Here is a 20,643-nt window from a genome sequence, read left to right as displayed (position 1 = left end):
TATGCTTTCACTTATAAACTGTGGGTAACTGTAATAGTACAGGAAGTAGAGCAAAGACAAGAAGCAGTATTTACAAATATATCTCTTTTTTTATATAGATGGTCAGCTTTTTAAACTTTTTATATTCTTTTGTCATCTACTTTTGGCCAACCAAATCCTTTGATTGTTTCCAGCTCTCTGAGTCACAGCTACCTGGGATTGCTGTATAGACAGCCACTTAATGGGTTTGGGTTTTTTTTGCCCGGGGAGGGGGGCAGCTCAGGATGTGTTGGGAAATTAGATTTTAAGTTCTCAGACAATAGTTAACAGTAGTGTATTATTGTATACTTTAAATTTTGCCACGAGGGTAGATCTTAGTTACGTGCTCTTGCCACAAAAACGTTTTTAATTAAAAACAAAGTGGGGTGGGAGACACAAAAGGAAACTCTTATAGGTGATGAATAAGTTTATGGCTTTAATGGTGGCCTCACAGATGCATATTATCTCCAAACTTACCAAGTATGTATACATTAAATATATACAGCCTTTTGTATGTCAGTCATATCTCAGTAAAGTGGTTTTTAAAAAACTTTTTAAAGGGAAAATTTACACTTTTAAGAAATGTTATTTTAAAGATTGGAGAAGGCAATGACACCCCACTCCAGTACTCTTGCCTGGAAAATCCCATAGACAGAGGAGCCTGGTGGGCTGCAGTCCATGGGGTCACTAAGAGCCGGACATGACTGAGCGACTTCACTTTCACTTTTCACTTTCATGCGTTGGAGATGGAAATGGCAACCCACTGCAGTGTTCTTGCCTGGAGAATCCCAGGGACTGCAGAGCCTGGTGGGCTGCTGTCTGTGGGGTCGCACAGAGTCGGACACGACTGAAGAGACTTAGCAGCATTTAAAGGTTAAAATAGAAAAAATCTTGAGTAGTATATATTGAATATTTATTAGAATATTAAAATAATCCTGTTATTTTTATAATTCCTGATTATTGTCAAAATAACTAACATTCTCATTTTAATTTTAAGAACAGCCTTGGGGGACAGCATGATTATTCCCATTTTTTCAGATGAGACAGTTAAGGTTCAAATGTTGTGTTAAATTTCCTAGGGATGCTATGACAAAGTACCATACCTCAGGTGCCTCAAACAACAGCAATTTATCTTATCATAGTCATGGAGGCTAAAAATTCAGGATTAAGGTTTTGCCACTGTTGGTTCCTTCTGAAGGTTGTGAGCGAGAATCTGTTCCGTGCCTCCTTCTTGTCTTCCCTTTGTGTGTGTCTGCCTCTGTATTTAAATTTTCCTCTTTTGTAAAGATAGCAATAGTATTGGACTGGAGCTCACCCTTATGACGTCATCTTAACTTGATCATCTCCAAAGACCCTATTTCCACATAAGGTCACATTCACATATCCTGGGATTAGGCCTTTGGCATCTTTGGGGAAGACACAATTCAACCCATAAAGCATATGAAGTCATTTGATTAGGGTCTCTTAAGTAGGAAAAGTTGGACATAGTGCATTGTAGAACCACTGAAAGTAATTTTAAAAGAATATGAAATATATCTATAATACCACTTTGAAAAATTCAACTATACTTCAATTTTAATAAAGTAAAATTCACTTTATAATATTTTCTTATGCCTGGGTAGATTTTATTTAAAATTAACTGAGTTTATAAAATATTTAATAACATTTTTGGTTGTCAGATCAGATCAGATCAGTCACTCAGTCGTGTCCGACTCTTTGCGACCCCCATGAATCGCAGCACGCCAGGCCTCCCTGTCCGTCACCAACTCCCAGAGTTCACTGAGACTCACGTCCATCGAGTCAGTGATGCCATCCAGCCATCTCATCCTCTGTCATCCCCTTCTCCTCTTGCCCCCAATCCCTCCCAGCATCAGAGTCTTTTCCAGTGAGTCAACTCTTCGCATGAGGTGGCCAAAGTACTGGAGTTTCAGCTTTAGCATCTTTCCTTCCAAAGAAATCCCAGGGCTGATCTCCTTCAGAATGGACTGGTTGGATCTCCTTGCAGTCCAGTTTCTAAAATATTTAATAGCATGTTTGGTTGTATTGGATTTCAAATTCTTTTTTTTTCTTTGAATATAAGTAAGTGATACGACACAAGCTATGGAAAGTTGTCCAATACTCAGTGCTTAGATCTGAGTTTAAATCCGAACTACCATTAATTCAATGTAAAGCTTTAAAATGTCAACTCCTCCACCATATTTTGAAATGCCCATCAGAATACTGTTTAATTTATTTCAAGTGCACTCTGATACTAGATTATCTGTATGTTTCATGCTCTGGAAGAATTATAGTTTAACCTGTGTTAATATGTATCTTGTGATCAGAGATTTCTGAAGATTGGAGAGAACAAGAATCCACTAGGGTAATAAAACTGTGTACGATAGTTTGTCGACCTCTTCCTCCCCTCCCCCCCAAATCTTTGCTATATCTTCCTTTTTCTTGTAAAATGATTTTAGACTTACAGAAATGTTGAAAAATAGTACAGATAACTTTTTCCCTGAACCTTTGGAGAAAAAGCTGCTGACTTTATGCTTTGTCACTCCCAGATACTTCAGTATATATAGTTGCTGCAGATAAGGACATTCTTCTGCATAGCTTTGATGCAAACATAAAACTCAAGAAATTCACAATAATTCATTGCTACCAACTAATCTGTAGACCATATTCAAATTTTTTTAGTTCTCTTAGATATCCTCTTCATAGCAAAAGAATTCAATCCAATATTGTGCTTTGCATTTAGTTGTCATGTTTCTTTAGTATTCTTCCATCTGGAGTAGTTCCTTAGTCTTTCCTTGATTATTTCATCACTGTGACACTTTGGAAGAATACGTTTTGTGGAATGTGTTTGAATTAGAGCTTGTGTGATAGTTCCTCATGGTTGCTGCTGCTGCTGCTAAGTTGCTTCAGTCGTGTCTGACTCTGTGTGACCCCAGAGATGGCAGCCCACCAGACTCCCCCGTCCCTGGGATTCTCCAGGCAAGAACACTGGAGTGGGTTGCCATTTCCTTCTCCAATGCATAAAAGTGAAAAGTGAAAGTGAAGTTGCTCAGTCGTGTCCGACTCTTAGCGACCCCATGGACTGCAGCCTACCAGGCTCCTCCGTCCATGGGATTTTCCAGGCAAGAGTACTGGAGTGGGGTGCCATTGCCTTCTCATGGTTAGATTCAGGTTTATGTGTCTATGGCTGGAATCTCACAGTAATGAAGTGTTCTCATTTTTTAGAGGGCTAGAGGTTTGATTTGTCTCTTGACTAGTGATACTCACTTTGATCACTCAATTAAAGGTGGTATTTACCAAGCTTCTTTACTGCAAGGTACACTTCTTCCCTTTGTAATTAATACATATTTTGTGGGCTTTTTGCAGCCTCCTGGACTGTAGCCCACCAGGTCCTCGTCCATGGGATTCTCCAGGCAAGAATACTGGAGTGGGTTGCCATGCCCTCCTGCAGGGGGTCTTCCCAACCCTTCAATCCAACCTGTCTCTTAAGTCTCTTGCATTGACAGGAAGGTTCCTTACCACTAGTGCTACCTGGGAAGTCTTATATTTTGTGTGCAAACTGTAAATTTTTGTCATCAAATTTTCACCCACTGTATTTAGCATTCGTTGTTTCTTGACTGAATTTACTACTATTAGGTTGGTGCAAAAGTAATTTTGGTCTTACATTGTTGAACTTTGCCATTTCATATTGGAATGCATTCTTAAATAAATGAGATTATGTTATACATTATTTTAATGCACATTTCCTGCTTTGTTTTTTTACTCCTATAACTTATTACTTGCTGTTTATTTTATATTTATTTTATAGAAATGATGTTAGACAAAAGGCAAATTTGAGTGATTTTTTAATTTGAGTTCAGAATGGGTCATAAAGCAATAGAGACAACTCGCAACATCAACAATGCATTTGGCTCAAGAACTGCTAACAAACATGCAGTGCAGTGGTTCTTCAAGAAGTTTTGCAAAGGAGACAAGAGCCTTGAAGATAAGGAGCATAGTGGCCAGGCATTGAAAGTGGACAATGGACAGCTGAGAGCAGTCATCGAAGCTGATCATCTTATGACTACAGAAACTGCTGAAGATTCCATGTCAACCATTTTATGGTCATTTGGTATTTCAAGCAAATTGGAAAGGTGAAAAAGTTTGATACGTGGATATCTCATGAGCTGACTGAAAATTTTTTTAAATTGTCATTTTAAAGTGTCTTCTCTTATTCTATGGAACAACAGCGAACCATTTCTCAATTGGATTGTGATGTGTGACGAAAAGTGGATGTTACCAAATTGGTGACGACCAGCTCAGTGGTTGGGCCGAGAAAAGCTCCAAAGCACTTCCCCAAACCAAAGTTGCACCAAAAAAAGGTCACGGTCACTGTTTGGTGGTCTTCCGGCCAGTGTGATCTTTCTGAATCCTGGCGAAACCATTATATCTGAGAAGTAGGCTCAGCAAATTGGTGAGATGCACCAAAAACTGCAAGGCCTCCAGCCAGCATTGGTCAGCAGAATGGGCCCAGTTCTTCTCCATGACAGCATCCTACCGCACATTGCACCAGCAACACTTCAGAAGTTGAACGAATTAGACTATGAAATTTTGCCCCACCTGCCATATTCACCTGACCTCTCACCAACCAACCTTGGCTTCTTCAAGCATCTTGACAACTTTTTGCAGGCAAAACACTTCTACAACTAGTAGGAGACAGAAAATGCTTGCCAAGAGTTTGTGAGTTCTGAAGAAAGGATTTTTATGCTACAGGAGTAAACAAACTTATTTCTCATTGGCAAAAATGTGTCAATTGAAATGGTTCCTATTTTGTTAATAAAGATGTGTTTGAGCCAAGTTTTAATTATTTAAAATTCACAGCCCTAAACCGCGACTGCTTTTGTATCAACCTAATATAATAGTTTCCAAATGTTGCTTTTCCTGACATTCTGCTGTAAGGAAGAACTTATTCTTCTCTCTGTTCATTTATTTTTATATAAGCATGGACTCATGACTTGCTGTGAGTAATGGTTATAATTCATCATTTTTTTTCACTTTGTCCAAATTGTCCAAAAGTTGGTCAATGGGAGACATTTCAAGCTGGCTTCTATTTCTTTTTTACATATTGCCATAATTTTTTAAAGCATTTCCACTAGTAATTTCTTCACCAAACCAGTAAAAGAAGTAAAAAATAAAGGCTCAGTGAAAAAACAGAAAACCTCAATAAAGAAATAGTGAATATAAAGAGCTAAATGGACATTTTAGCATTGAAACCCATATAACTGAAAGAAAAAACTCACTGGGTAGGCTTATAGTAGAATGGAGGGGACAAAGGGATCCTGAAGATAAGACAGTAGACATTACCAGAACAAATAAATGAACAGAGCTTTAGGTACCTGTAGGATTGTGACCAAAAAAGACTCCAGCAAGAGAAGGAGAAGAGTGGAAAGAATGCAGGGTTGAGAAATAATTAAAGAAATAATGGATGCAAACTTGCCATACTTGGCAGAAGACATAAACCTGCACCTGCAAAAAACTGAGCAAATTCCAAACAAGATAGACCCAAAGAAATGTGCAAGACACATCATAATAAAACTTACGTAAAATTAAAGACAAAGGAAAAATCTTGAAAATACAAGGAGAGAAGTGGCAGCTTATGTATGGGGAGAAACAGTTCCAATAACAGTGGATTAATCATCAGAAACCATTGAGGCTATGAGGCATTTGCAAAATATTTTTCAAGTACAGAAAGAGGTCAAAAATTCTATATTCAGGAAAAATATCCTTCAGGAATGAAGGAAGAAATCAAGATATTCTTAGATGGAGGAAAACAAATAGAATTTGTTTCTAGCAGCCCTATCCAAAAAGAATTTTTAATTTAAAATCCAGCAGGACATATTCAGGACTTCTTTGCTGAAAACTTAAAAATACTAATGGGAGAAGTTAAGGGAAATGGAGAGATGTGCTGTGTTCATGGATTAGAAGATTCAACATAGGAAAGATGAATTCTTTCCCAATTGATAAACAGGTTTAATGTAATTCCTATTAAAATTCCTTTAAGATTTTTTTTTGTTTTTGCTTTTTTGTTGAAGTATGGTTGATTTACAATGTTGTTAGCTTCTGATATACAGCAAAGTGATATATGAGATCAGATTCTTTTCCATTGCTGCTGTGCTACTCAGTCACTTTGTCGTGTCCAACTGTTTGCGACCTCTGCCCATGGGATTCTCCAGGCAAGAATAATGGAGTGGGTAGCCATTCCTTTATCCAGTGCATCTTCCTGACCCAGGGATCATACCCACGACTTCTGCTTGACAGAAGGTTCTTGACCACAGAGCCACTTGGGAAGCCCTCTTTGCCTTTACAGTTTATTGTAAAATAGTATAATTCCTTGTGCTACTCAGTAGGTCCTTGTACTTATCTGTTTTACTTAGTAGTGTGTATCCATTAACTCTGTTAAGATTTTTAATAGGTATTGTTATCCTAAAATTAATATAGAAATGCAAAAGAATTAGAAAAGTCAATAAAATTTTGAAATGAAGAAAATGTGAAGAATCCATCGTTAATTTCAAGAGTTTTTATAAGAATCAAGGCCTCAGTATTAGGGACATTGACACATTGATTAGTGGAACAGAATAGAAAACTCAGAAATATCTATACAAGTACAGCCAATGAATTTGTGACTAAAGTACAAAAACAGTGAAGGAAGTGTCTTTTCAACAAATGAGGAGGGAAAAAAACTTTTACCCTAAACCTCACACTAGGATTAAAAACAAGAAAAATTTTAAGACATAGACCTCAGTAAAAAATGCTTAATTATGACACCAAAACACAGTCCGTAAAAGAAAAAAATTGATAACCTGGACTTTATTAAAATTAAAAAGTTTTTCTGTGTGCAAAGCTCTGTTAAATGGATGGAAAGTCAGACTTCACAGTAAGAAAGAATAGTGGCAAAGCACATACCTGATAAAGGATTGTTATCTACAATGTATAAAGAATTCTCAGAACTGAACCAGAGAAAAACAAATCCATTAGAAAAAAAGAGATTTGGAGGAAATTCCCTGGTCGATGGTTAGAACTCCATGCTTTCATTGCCAAGGGTCCCCATTCAATCCCTGGTTGGGGAACTAAGATCCCACAAGTTGTGGGAAATAGCCGAAAGAAACAAAGCAACAGATTTTTGCATTTTTTAAAAAATCTAGGAAAAAAATGGACATGTCACTGAAGGTGATATGAAGGCAAATAAGCATATTCCCTTCAGATAAGCCCTTCATGGGCTTCCCTTGTGGCTCAGACGGTAAAGCCTCTGCCCGCAATGTGGGAGACCCAGGTTTGATTGTTGGGTCGGGAAGATTCCCTGGAGAAGAAATGGCAACCCACTCCAGTACTCTTGCCTGGAAAATCCCATGGACAGAGGAGCCTGGTAGGTTATGGTCCATGGGGTCGCAAAGAGTCGAACACGACTGAGCGACTTCACTTTCACTTTTTTCACTTCATAGATCACCCTTCACAATGTTGTGACAAAGGGGTTACATAACTCAATGAAGCTATGAGCCATGCTATGCAGAGCCACCCAAGACAGACGGGACTGTGGGTCACAATAAACTATATGGATCACAACAGAATTGCTCAAAGAGATGGGAATACCAGACCTCCTTACCTGTCTCCTGAGAAGCTTTTATGCAGGTAAAGAGGCAGCAGTCAGAGCTGGACATGGAACGGACTGGTTAAAAATTTGGAAAGGAGCACAACAAGGCTGTATATTGTCATCCTACTTATTTAACTTTCATATTTAACTTAGCCATAGTGGGTGGCAGCAGGGAAATTCTTTGTGATGAAATAGTTCTGTATTTTGATTGCAGTGGTGATTGCATGAATCTACACATGTGACAGTAAAATTGGTATAGAGCAAAATAACAAAGGAGCCCGTCAAGGCTGAATATTGTCACCCTGCTTAATTAACGTGTATGCAAAATGCATGAGTGAGTCAGCTCTTCGCATCAGGTGGCCAAAGTATTGGAGCTTCAGCTTCAGTATCAGTCCTTCCAGTGAATACTCAAGAGTTGATTTCCTTTAGGATTGACTGGTTTAATCTCCTTGCTGTCCAAGGGACTTTCAAGAGTCTTCTCCAGTACCACAGCATCAATTCTTCAGCACTTTACCTTCTTTATTGTCCAACTCTCACACCCATACATGACTACTGGAAAAACCATAGCCTTGACTAGATGGACCTTTGTTGGCAAAGTGATGTCTCTGCTTTTTAATACGCTATCTAGGTCTGTCTTAGCTTTTCTTCTAAGAAACAAGCGTCTTTTAATTTCATGGCAGCAGTCACCATCTGCAGTGATTTTAGAGCCCCAAAAATAAAGTCTCTCACTGTTTCCATTGTTTCCTCATCTATTTGCCATGAAGTAATGAGACCAGATGCCATGATCTTTGTTTTTTGAATGTGGAATTTTAACCCAGCCTTTTCACTCTCCTCTTTCACCTTCATCAAGAGCCACCTGGGAAGCCTAGTTCAAAGGATGGATGGGAATAACCAAAGTAGCACATGGTTTTAAATAAAGTCTGTTTTTCGTAGATTTAAGAAATGTAATCAGAGAAAAAGTCACATTCCTGTTCTTAAGGTTGGAGAACTCTAAGATTAGCCAAGGATGTCAAAATAAATTACAGATCTGTGTTGTCACCTGTTCTTTTCCTCCATGGGATTTTCACACTTGTAGTTATGTATTTACTGCTGTTGCTGCTGTTCAGTTGCTAAGTGTCTGACTAGGCAAGAATACTGGAGTGGGATGCCATTTCTTTCTTCAGGGGATCTTCCTGGATCAGAGATTGGTAGGTAGATTCTTTACCATTGAGCCATATTTTGTATTTAGATGATTGTTTAATATTTTGTCTACTGTGGAATTGTAAGCATTCTGTGACTCAGCGTTGTAGTCCCAATTCCTATTCTAGTGTCTGACAGCACTTAGTAAATACTTATTGAATGTGTTTTTACATGAGATAAATGACTGCAAAACTGTTTAAAACAAAAGACAGTTATAGAAGTAAAAACCAGGATGGTAAAATAGAAAAGTTTAGTGTAATGGTAAAAGTTAAGTAGAACCACACAAGATTTAAGCTTTTACAGCTAAGCAGTTCAGGGTTGGGTTTTGTAATGATGCTGTGTTTACTGAAGAATGCCAGAGTGTTGGATTGAGCAGTGAATGAGCTGTGGCATGGTTGTAGAAGGTAGCACAGGTTAAGGAAGAGACCAGAGCGTGAGCCTCTTAAATACTGCCTGCTTTCTGGTGTGGCAGCTTCTTAACAAACCACCACCTATGACAGATCTGTCTAACTGAGGCCCTCAGAATTCCTGCCTGAAGCATCCTGAGGACACCTCAGCCTGCTAAGTGCTTGCTCCTTAGTGTGCCTGCGCATGTCTGCTGCTGGTGCAGGAGGCGGATGGGTATCAGGGTTCATGTACTGGTTTGTGCTGTCAGGCCTTTTCATTCTGGTTTAATCTTCTTATTTAATTAGACAATTTAAATAATTATTAAATATATCAAGGAAAAAGTTAGGTTTCTGGAAAAACTTAAGTTTCCTGTGAAAACCCAAGCTGACTGCTTTGTAAAGATTTGATAAAAGGTAATTACTAAAAATAAATACTGTTTGGTATTTGGTCATCTAAATTTTTAGTAAATGGTAGACATTCCATTTGGGGTTTGGGGGCTTATTGTGTTTTTTTATTTTTTGGTGTGTGTACTCAAGTCCCTGTACTGCAGCCTTAGGAGGCATCATTCACATATGCCAGTCAAAATGGCTGTTGTTAATAAGCCACAAATAATAAATGCTGGAGAGGATGGGGAGAAAAAGGAACCCTTCTACACTGTTGGTGGGAATGTAAATTGGTGCAGCCACTATGAAGAAAAGTAGGAAGATTGCTTTAAAAACTAAAAATAGGGTTACCATATGATCCTGCAATCCCATTCCTGGGCATATATCTGAAAACTTTAACTCAAAAAGATACATGCACTTCAGTATTCATATCAGCACTGTTTACAGTAGCCAGGACATGGAAGCAACCTAAGAAGCCAAGACAGATGAATAGATAAGATATGACATACACACACACACACACAGAGGAATATTACTCAGCCATAGAAGAGTGAAATAACGCCATTTGTAGCAGCATGGATGGGCCTAGATATTATCATATTTAAGTAAAATACGTCCGAGAAAGATAAATATGATATCACGTATATGTGGAAACTGAAATTCTATAGATGAACTTATTTACAAAACAGAAATAGACTCACAGACATAGAAAACAAATTTATGGTTACTAAGGGAGATGGTAAGGAAAAGATAAATTGGAAATTTGGGGTTAACATATACACACTACTACTATATAAAGCAGATTACAACAGGGACTTACTATATAATACAGGGAACTATATTCAATATCTTTTAATAGCCTTTAATGGAAAAGACTTCATGTTCATGATCTGAGCCACAGTCCGCTCCCGGTCTTGTTTTTGATGACTGTATAGAGCTTCTCCATCTTTGAGCTATTTCAAACCCTAAAATATGATGCTGTGAAAGTGCTGCACTCAATATGTCAGCAAATTTGGAAAACTCAGCAGTGGCCACAGGACTGGAAAAGGTCAGTTTTCATTCTAATCCCTAGGAAAGGTAATGCCAAAGAATGCTCAAACTATCACACAATTGCACTCATCTCACACACTAGTAAAGTAATGCTCAAAATTCTCCAAGTCAGGCTTCAGCAATATGTGAACCGTGAACTTCCAGATGTTCAAGCTGGTTTTAGAAAAGGCAGAGGAACCAGAGATCACATTGCCAACATCCGCTGGATCATGGGAAAAGCAAGAGAGTTCCAGAAAAGCATCTATATCTGCTTTATTGACTATGCCAAAGCCTTTGACTGTGTGGATCACAATAAACTGTAGAAAATTCTTCAAGAGATGGGAATACCAGACCTGCCTCTTGAGAAACCTGTATGCAGGTCAGGAAGCAACAGTTAAAACTGAACATGGAACAACAGCCTAGTTCCAAATAGGAAAAGAAGTACATCAAGGCTGTATATTGTCACCCTACTTATTTAACTTCTATGCAGAGTACATCATGAGAAATGCTGGGCTGGAGAAAGCACAAGCTGGAATCAAGATTGCCGGGAGAAATATCAATAACCTGAGATATGCAGATGACACCACCCTTATGGCAGAAAGTGAAGAAGAACTAAAGAGCCTCTTGATGAAAGTGAAAGAGGAGAGTAAAAAAGTCGGCTTAAAGCTCAACATTCAGAAAACAAAGATCATGGCATCTGGTCCCCTCACTTCATGGCAAATAGATGGGGAAACAGTGGAAACTGCCTGACTTTATTTTGGGGAGCTCCAAAATCACTGCAGATGGTGACTGCAACCATGAAATTAAAAGACACTTGCTCCTTGGAAGAAAAGTTATGACCAGCCTAGACAGCATATTCAAAAGCAGAGACATTACTTTGCCAACAAAGGTCCATCTAGTCAAGGCTATGGTTTTTCCAGTGGTCATGTATGGATGTGAGTTGGACTGTGAAGAAAGCTGAGCGCCGAAGAATTGATGCTTTTGAACTGTGGTCTTGGAGAAGACTGTTGAGAGTCCTTTGAACTGTAAGGAGATCCAACCAGTCCATCCTAAAGGAGATCAGTCTTGGGTGTTCATTGGAGGGACTGATGTTAAAGCTGAAACTCCAATACTTTGGCCACCTGATGTGGAGAGCTGACTCATTTGAAAAGACCCTGATGCTGGGAAAGATTGAGGGCAGGAGAAGGGGATGACAGAGGATAGGATGGTTGGATGGCATCACCGACACAATGGACATGGGTTTGGGTGGACTCTGGGAGTTGTTGATGGACAGGGAGGCCTGGCGTGCTGTGGTTCATGGGGTCGCAAAGAGTCAGACACAACTGAGAGACTGAACTGAACTGAACTCAATGGAAAAGAATCTGAAAATATGTCTCTGAATCACTTTGCTGTACATCTGAATCACTATAAATCAACTATACTTAAATAAAAGTATTTATTTTAAAAAAGAGTATTTATTGACCTCTTCCCGTGGAAACAATTGTTACCTTAGTAATTAACTCCTAAACTATGTCTTGGTGGTGGTTTGGTCAATAAGTTGTATCCAACTCTTTGGGATACCATGAACTGCAGCCTTCCAAGCTCCTCTGTCCATGGGATTTCCCAGGCATGAATACTGGAGTGGGTTGCCATTTCCTTCTGCAGGGGAATCTTCTCAACTCAAGAATCAAACCGGGTCTCCTTCATTGCAGGCAGATTCTTTACTGACTGAGCCACCAGGGAAGCCAAACTAGGTCTTAAAAAGAAAGCAATTTATAATTGATTTAATTCATGCTGAAGTGTGAATAGCAATCCCACAAACCTCCCAGAAATGGTTCTTCTTTTTAAAAAGGATATTCTTTTTAGGTTAAGCTTTAATGTGCTATTTCAGACAGAGGACCAAGTGAACATTTGAAGTGGAAGTAGCTCAGTCGTGTCCGACTCTTTGTGACCCCATGGACTATACAGTCCATGGAATTCTCCAGGCCAAAATACTGGAGTGGGTAGCCTTTCCATTCTCCAGGGGATCTTCCCAACCTAGGGATCGAACCTAGGTCTCCCCCATTGCAGACGGATTCTTTACCAGCTGAGCCACCAGGAACATTTGAGACTTTGTGGAAAAAGCTCTCTGTCTGTTCCCCTCTTTCATATCTAAGTATTCCATGGTTAGGGGACTCTAATGGAGAAATGGTGGCCATCCCTCCCCCGATCCATCTATGAAAGGCCTGGACAACCTTCCAATATTTAAGCCTTCCATCTAGAATGCACAAAGTACCTAGATCAAGAGTGACAGAGAAGGAGTTTTCTTCACCCTTACCACTGTGACAGTAGCCCAGGAAAGGTGAGGCTTCATGTCATCCTGGATGGTTGCGTCTCATGCTGCCTCTCTCTCCCTCATCCTGGGGTGAAGTTGGTGAGTTGTGCAGTAAGGGGAAGGAGGTCTCACATTTCAGAGTAGCCTGTGTGAGTTGGAGGCTTCCCTGGTGGCTCAGAGGGTAAAGCATCTGTCTGCAATGTGGGAGACCTGGCTTCGATCCCTGGGGTCAGGAAGATCCCCTGGAGAAGGAAATGGCAACCCACTCCAGTATTCTTGCCTGGAGAATCCCGTGGACAGAGGAGCCTGGTGCAGGTTACAGGCCGTGGGGTCACAAAGAGTCGGACACGACTGAGCGACTTCACTTATGTGAGTAGGTGAGGTATAGGCCTGCTGTGCAGAAAGACCCTGTGGAACTCTCTTGACCTGAGGGAGAGGTGGGTTGTTATACTGCCCTGCAGGTATCTTCCAGTTAACACTCCGTAGTTGCCCGTGATTGTCTCTCTGTAGCTATAAGTCATCCTTGGCTGATGTATGAAAGACCTAGTTGGCATCAGAAATATAGTTGAGTGGTATTTACCGCATACGGTAGAAAAAGGTAGATTGTGAGGTTCAGAGAGATTCTGTGATAAATGCAGGCAGTAAATGTAAAATTTTATGAAGGCAGAAGAAGGAAAAAACATTTAATGACTGACATCCACTAAATTCCAATCACATTCATCGCTACTTCTCATATTTTCCTGCCAAGTAGAAGCTGTATAGTCCAATACATTCTACCTTAAAAATTCATTTGTTTCATTTTGTGTTCCATAATATATTCTTGATTGTTTTAATACAAAGTATTGTGAATTATTATTGAATAAAATCGATGATCTTAGAAGATACACCATGTTTGTCCCATGTCTTCATGTCTTCTCTGACACAACGACCTCCTGCTCCAGTGCAGGGTCTAGTCTGAGAAGCACAGGGACATTTATCCTCACAGCAGCCTTGTGAAAAAGATAGTATTTTACAGATGAGGAAAGGAAGGTTCAAAGAGGGAAAGCCTCACAGGTACTACATGTGTTAAATTTCTCCCCCAAACTCCCTCTCTTACAGATTTTGTGGTTCTATAAAACAGAAAAACTAGCAATATAAATAGAGTGCTGATCTAAAAGGTAAGAGAGCTTTTTGGTTCTGTTCCTAGCAAAGTTGTTGACTTGCAGGGAAATCTTTTGAACATCCCTTAGAGAAATCTTATATTTCATTTCCTCATACGCATATTATTTCATTTCACCCTTAATGTTAGGGAAAGGTATATACATACTTTTAAGAATCAGACACTTGGCATGCTTGAAGATGAGTTCTGAATAAAAGCAATTATTAATGAAATAATACCGTTAAGAACTCTCAAGCCTAGTGCACTCTTCTGTGTGCCCACACACACTTGACTTTTAAACACAAAGTCCTTGTCACCAATTATTGGTTTCCTTACTACGCTGAAAATAAACTGTTTTAGTCTGCTGCTTGATTCAGGCCCTCAGTGTCTACCAGTTCCCTAAATGTATAATTTGTACCTAGGTATTATAGTGGCCAGGTGCTCAAGTTTTAATGTCAGCAAAATCTGGTTTTAAATCCTGACTCCAAATTATTCGTGTAACATTAGGTAAAATACTTCAGCTCTAAAGCTGTCCCTCAGTTTCCTTATTTTTAAAAAGGAGTAGTAATGCCTATCTCATGGGTTTTTAGAAATCTCTCAAACTGTCTAATGATTACATTAGAATGTTGTCATAAGGTAACACCTAAAAAATTTGGGATTGATGTTTTACCTTGTAAATTCATTTTAAATTGAATAAATATATTTTCTGTAAGTATTTTAAGTTTATAGATTCATATCCATTAAGTGAAATGTACTGGAAAATAGTAAGTAATTCCACAATTTAATGACCCATTTTTTGATGATAGATATTGTAAATAACAAATTGCCATACACTTTGGATTGATTTTGATGGGGGAAGGATATTTTGTGATATGTGGCATTCAATTAATCTATTTGATTAATTTGATAGTATAAAAGAATTTGTAGCTAATGAGTTTTCATACTCATGAAGATAATTTTATAGATGCTGCATTGCTTCCATGTATTTGTTGGTTCCTTGTTTTAAAGTAGGACTTTCCCCTGACAGTGTATGTTAATATTTGGAAAATTCTCTATCAGCAGGCTAGCACCATCTTGACAGCCCTGTGTTCTGCTTCTACCTTGCTAATTGTTTCCTTGGGATTATTTGGATTGTGTCAAAAGCTTTTTGCAAATCCTCTTATTACTGAAGTCATTGTTGCCAGCAGGAATAAGATTAAAGGTGCTTAAGTCTGTAGAGTTGTTTCTAATTTGTACGTGTCATTTCAGTGGCATTTTAACAGAACACTGTCTCCTGTCCCTCCCCTCTCCCTCAGTACTATCTTAAGTTAGGTCCAAGAAGCCAGACCATTGGAAGAAATCTCATTTTATCCTCCTAATTATTATGCTGGCACTCAGGAGATAATTTTTCCCTTCATGCACTGCCAATTAATATGCAAATAGACTGATAAATATTTATGTAATGATTTAAATTATGCAGGGGGTGCTTTCAGTGTATTCTGTAAATGAATTGTTCGTGGACTTCAAAGTGCTGGCTGCTGTGCTAACGAGGAGAGATTTGCATAAGGCCCTAATCACGCGCATACTGATTAAGCTTCATTATGGAAACTGCCAGCTGCAATCTTTGTTTCTATTTTATTACAAAAAGGGGAACTTTTCATGCTTCAGTTGCCTTGACAATGTCAGTCCTAGCTGGTAAGAGAGACTAAAACTACTCTGAGCAACTGAAGTTTCCTTATTCAGTTGAAGATTGCTATGGTGTAACTGAAGTTGTATTTTGCTTCTCCCCCTAATCCACTTTCCACCTCCCACCCTTGTTCTCTAAAGAATATAGTGTAGATTTAGAAATAGTAGTACCTTCTTTCTCCCACACCAAACCGCTACCTGTTTCTTCCTTGCTTTGGACTGTCTGAACCTCTAGAAGATTTCACAGCAATGCTGGACTGCAGTGACTATGTCCTAGGTGGGTACCAGCACAGTTCTTTCTTATAAGCTTTAATATGGAAATAGTGTGTGTAGGGTTGACTATGCATAAATACTTAATCGCATATGCAACCAACTTGTGGGAGGGGGGAGAAGTGGACTGAGCTGGGAAGGAGGAGAGCATTTGCAAAGCATAAGCCTGCTTGAATTTACAGTAAGTTCCTCCCCACCACTAGCTCTTCTGGTTCAGAGGATATTTTCAGTAAATAGTGTGGATTTAGAGTTCTACTTGAATGGAGGACATTTTTGCTTTTTGGGCATTTCTGTTGAGAGCATTTCATATTGTTCTAAAAAAACAGTCTAAATCTGAAACAAGATATAAAGTGTACCTCGATAATATGTACATATTAGTAAAAATGTTTTGCATACTGAATATGAATATCTTATCTAAAAACCAAAAACGCCTGGTGAAAAATAAGATGGAGCCATAGTACATAGTTGTTCCCATAAATCCTAATGCAGAAGGTAGTGGGAATGGTTAACTGCAGTAGAACTGCTGATCAATTTCCAGATTTTAGAAACTGTTAACCCTTTTCAAATTCTGATTAATACTATCCTTTTTTATTTTTAAAAATCAACTCTGTTCTTCAGGAAACAATTTTTAAGTGCTGGAAAGCGTGTTTTTAGTTTTTTCCTAAAGAACAATAAAATTTGGGGAGAGAAATGTGTGGCTTGAATATATAAACTGTCTTTGATTAAGGTTTAAAATACACTGAGGCACTTTGGTTTTTAGATGTACTGTGACTATAGTGGCCATATTTTGTGCTGAGTTTTTCTGTTTATATGAAGAACTGTTGAAACCTCTTTGGGTTACGCTGGTCACATCTCCAAGTGATGTTATGAACCCCGGATTATTTTTTTTTCCTGTATGTAATTTTTCCCACTTGAAAAATGGAGGCTGTCCCTAACACCATTGCAGTTGCTCATAATAAAATAAGAGATCTGAAAATGTTTGAATTTTTAGGCAGAAGGCATGGTCTAAACCCAAGATAGTAGTAATATTTACACAACATGATAGAACCACTATGAAAAAGGGTGAATGACTAAAATAACAAACTGATGTCAAGAATTGAGTCCAAGAGCAACCTGTAGATTGTGTTTTAGACTCACAGAGTCAGTTTAGTGTGCCTAGAGAGGAAAAAAAGCTTCAAACATAAATCAAACTTACTTGTATTTACTCGTCTACTAAGTTGGGAACTCAAGAAAGGACAGTACCTTTTTGAATATTTTTGGCATTATATTTTAGAATTAGAAATTCTGTTATTTTCAGTTCACAGTTAATACCATTTAAACATTTTTCCACTTCATTCCAGTGTACAACATTCATAGTTGTATAGTTAGTCAGAATTTGGTTCTATTTATTTTTGTGTATGTGTATTAAACTCTTGAGAGTTTAATAGAAAATGCATAGAAGATTCACATAGAATATCTGTGAGATAATTTTTAATTTATACATGTGGAAACCAAGATATGAATTATACAAGACCATGACTTGTTAAGAACTGTGCCTACAGCTTTGTTTTTATGGTTTGTGGGGAAAAAATTGTTACCCTTCTGATGAATGTAAGCTAGTTCATTTTTTCCCATTTTGTTTTAAAATACATTATAAAGGAAGCATTGAGTAGCATGTATGCTTTATTAGTATATTAGATTTATTGTGACTTTTGTTGACATTCATAAGATTTTGGTTAAGTCATTCAGAAAGCTGATATTTACTAAGTTGTACACCTGTTGCTTTCAAAACTTGGTACGCTTTCAGATGATATTTAAATTTTTCTGGATGGGTCTGGGAAGGAAGTTATAGAACTGCCTTCATTTACGACTGCAGACTTAACAAATTTGAACTCTGAACATGTGAAGAACAGAACAAAGATATGTTAGAACTGCATAAGCCCATAAGGCAAGCATTGGTTTCAAAAACTATATTAGAAAAGCCATTGCACAGCTTCCAGATTGGAAATGAAATTTATGGGAGGATTCTTGATTCTTATCAGTTATGCCTGTGGATAAAATAACTAAGGGCAAAGTGATTTGGTCTACTAACGATTATTTTGATTTTCTAGTTAAACATTTAAACAGATGACAAAATGGGCTCTTGAGTCAAAAATCTGAATAAATACAGTTTAAGTATTATTCTCTACTAATGATGATAGTTAAATAGTTCTTAACCTGATGGGCAGAAAAGTTAGAACTTGCTTGATAGTAAACTTATTTGATTATAAATATGCTAAGTTTCAGCTCACAAGAGAAATAGAATAAGATATATAAAAGTATAGTTTAGAGGTAGGAATAAAGTGCACTTGTTCTTGTTTTCCCTCTTGCATATCTTCTAAGATAATTAATATTGCTTGATGAAAACTTATTACTATGAAGGTGTCCATTTAGGATATCAAAGCAGTATCATTTTTAAGTGAGCATGACTGTGACTTAATTTTGTAATTATTAGCTGTAGCTATTAAGCCTTGTAGTCCGCTTCTTGTATAATTGTGTGAATTTGGTATATTTTCACTTTGATGCATGTTTAGTTTGTTATGGGGGGCATGGAGAGTAAATATGGAGTTATTTTTCTTAGACATGTTTTCTTTTTATTCTGTTGAGTTATTGTCCAGTCTGTTATCAAGATTACCAGTAGCTTATTTAGGTTATAATTAATGAATATCTTTACTTATGAAAAAAGAAACTACTTGGGAATAACATACTTTACTTTGTGAGGTATACTTCTCCCCCTCCCACCCCAATTTTGTTTCTGTAATATACTTTATGCTTCATATTATAAATCATTTTCCTCTTTTTCATATTATACTCATAATTTTTCAGGTTAGATTTCTGTTATCTCTGTTGGAAGAATCTTATATTTCTTTAAAAGATGATTTATTTGTGGATCATTTCAGAGTTAAGGAAATCTTAAATTTCTTTCAGATGAAATTTTATTATAGTTTGCAATGTTTTAGTTTTGACACCATCTCTCCTTGAACTTTACGGCTGTAACATTAGTCAGTATTCTTAACCTTTTTGTTTGCCACAATTTTTGCCTACCTAACCACATCCCCAAGTTCTAAAAAATCTCCTCTAATTTATTTCAGACTCAAGAATGAACAATCCATCAGAAACCGGTAAACCATCTATGGAGAGTGGAGATAGCAACACAGGTAAGAGATGGTTCTCAGATCCAGCCTTTTAATTAAATGTAATAGGGCTAAAAGCAGTGAATAAAAACCAATGTGAGTATTGAGTTGTCAAATATAAGTTAGTATTTGCAGGAACTGGGACTGTATTTACTTAAGATTATGTAACTTCTGCAGATTGTTTAATCTTTTTCAGAGAAACTGTAGAGTAGTTGAGAGAATAATCCTGTGGGTCAGTTAGTTCTGAGTATGAATTATTAGTGGCTTACTAGCTTTGTGACTTTAGGCAGTTTCCCAATCTTTTTGAGACTTAATTTGTTCCCCTATAAAATGGGGATAATAAATTTCACAGGTCATTGTGAGTACTACAGGAAATGTATTAAACATTTTGGCAGCTATACAGTAACCTTTCAGTAAAAAGTTGTTCCTGTCATGGGTATTAATCAAGATAGGAAATCTTATCCACATTTAGTATAAATTGTATTGAAGTAATATTATTAATATAAGTAGATAAAAACATATCTGTTCTTAATATATCCTTTTAATTGACAATTTTTTAGAAAAAAATTTATACTTGATTAAACCCTTTATCTGGAGATAATTAATATCATAAAAATGAGGAAACTGAGACCTCCCCACCTTGGGAGGAGGTGAGACTGTAAAGGATAGATTGTCTCCACAGCCCATACTCTTGACTCCTGATATCTGACTGTGTATCTTTATCTGCCAGAGATGGTACAGGGACTTCCCCAGTTTCTAGTAAAGGCATAAATTATAAATATACAACCATTTAAGAAGGGATACCCAGAAAGTAATAGTTTCACTAGGTGTTTTACTTGCACAGAGGGTTGCCTCTTTGACTTGTCATTTTTAAAATGCCTATTTTTTTTTTAAAAGCCTAACTATGGGAGATAGTAGGATTTCCCAGGTGGCATTAGTGGTTAAGAAGTGACGTGAAGTCACTCAGTCATGTCCAACTCTTTGCAACCCCATGGACTGCAGCCTGCCAGGCTTCTTCATCCATTGGATTTTCCAGGCAAGAGTACTGGAGTGGGTTGCCTTTTCCTTCTCCAAGGGATCTTCCTGACCCAGGGATTGAACTGGGTCTCCCACATTGCAGGCAGACTCCTTAATGTCTGAGCCACCAGGGAAGTCCACTGCCTGCCAGTGTAGGAGACTCAGGTTCAATCCCTGGATCAGGAAGATCCCCTGGAGGAGGGCATGACAACCCACTCCAGCATTTTGCCCTGGAGAATCCTGTGAACAGAGAAGCCTGGTGGGCTATGGTCCAGAGGCTCACAGAGTCGGACACGACTGAAGCAACTTAGCACACACCCACACATAGGACACAGTAAAAATGAGAGTCCCTCTTGGAAACTGTCTTTGTTTTCCACCCCTCCTAGCTACAGCACCTTTTAATTTGAAGTAGATGAGTTGAACCAGTATAGGAGCTTCCTGCCTATATTTCTTTCATTTAAAATTTTTCTGTACCAGGAGATACTTGT

General features: G+C 38.0%; 1 protein-coding gene across 6 annotated transcripts in view; it reads left to right on the top strand.

The window, feature by feature from the left end:
• POU2F1 (POU class 2 homeobox 1) overlaps positions 1-20,643 on the top strand; it is a 399,485-nt gene that overhangs the window by 285,833 nt on the left and 93,009 nt on the right. For 4 of the 6 annotated variants that reach the window (XM_055587185.1, XM_055587184.1, XM_055587189.1 and 1 more), the window contains one exon: positions 19,097-19,162. In XM_055587185.1, the coding sequence (XP_055443160.1) occupies positions 19,097-19,162 (66 nt within the window). Of the gene's footprint in view, positions 1-14,011; positions 14,071-15,951; positions 15,994-19,096; positions 19,163-20,643 lie in introns of all 6 variants that reach the window. The other 2 variants (XM_055587186.1, XM_055587187.1) reach the window with 2 other exon arrangements.

Source organism: Bubalus kerabau, chromosome 6, assembly GCF_029407905.1.
Source record: "Bubalus kerabau isolate K-KA32 ecotype Philippines breed swamp buffalo chromosome 6, PCC_UOA_SB_1v2, whole genome shotgun sequence".
NCBI classification, from domain to species: Eukaryota; Metazoa; Chordata; class Mammalia; order Artiodactyla; family Bovidae; genus Bubalus; species Bubalus kerabau.
Note: the sequence above shows the minus strand (reverse complement) of the source record. Positions and strands in the feature narration are given on the sequence as shown.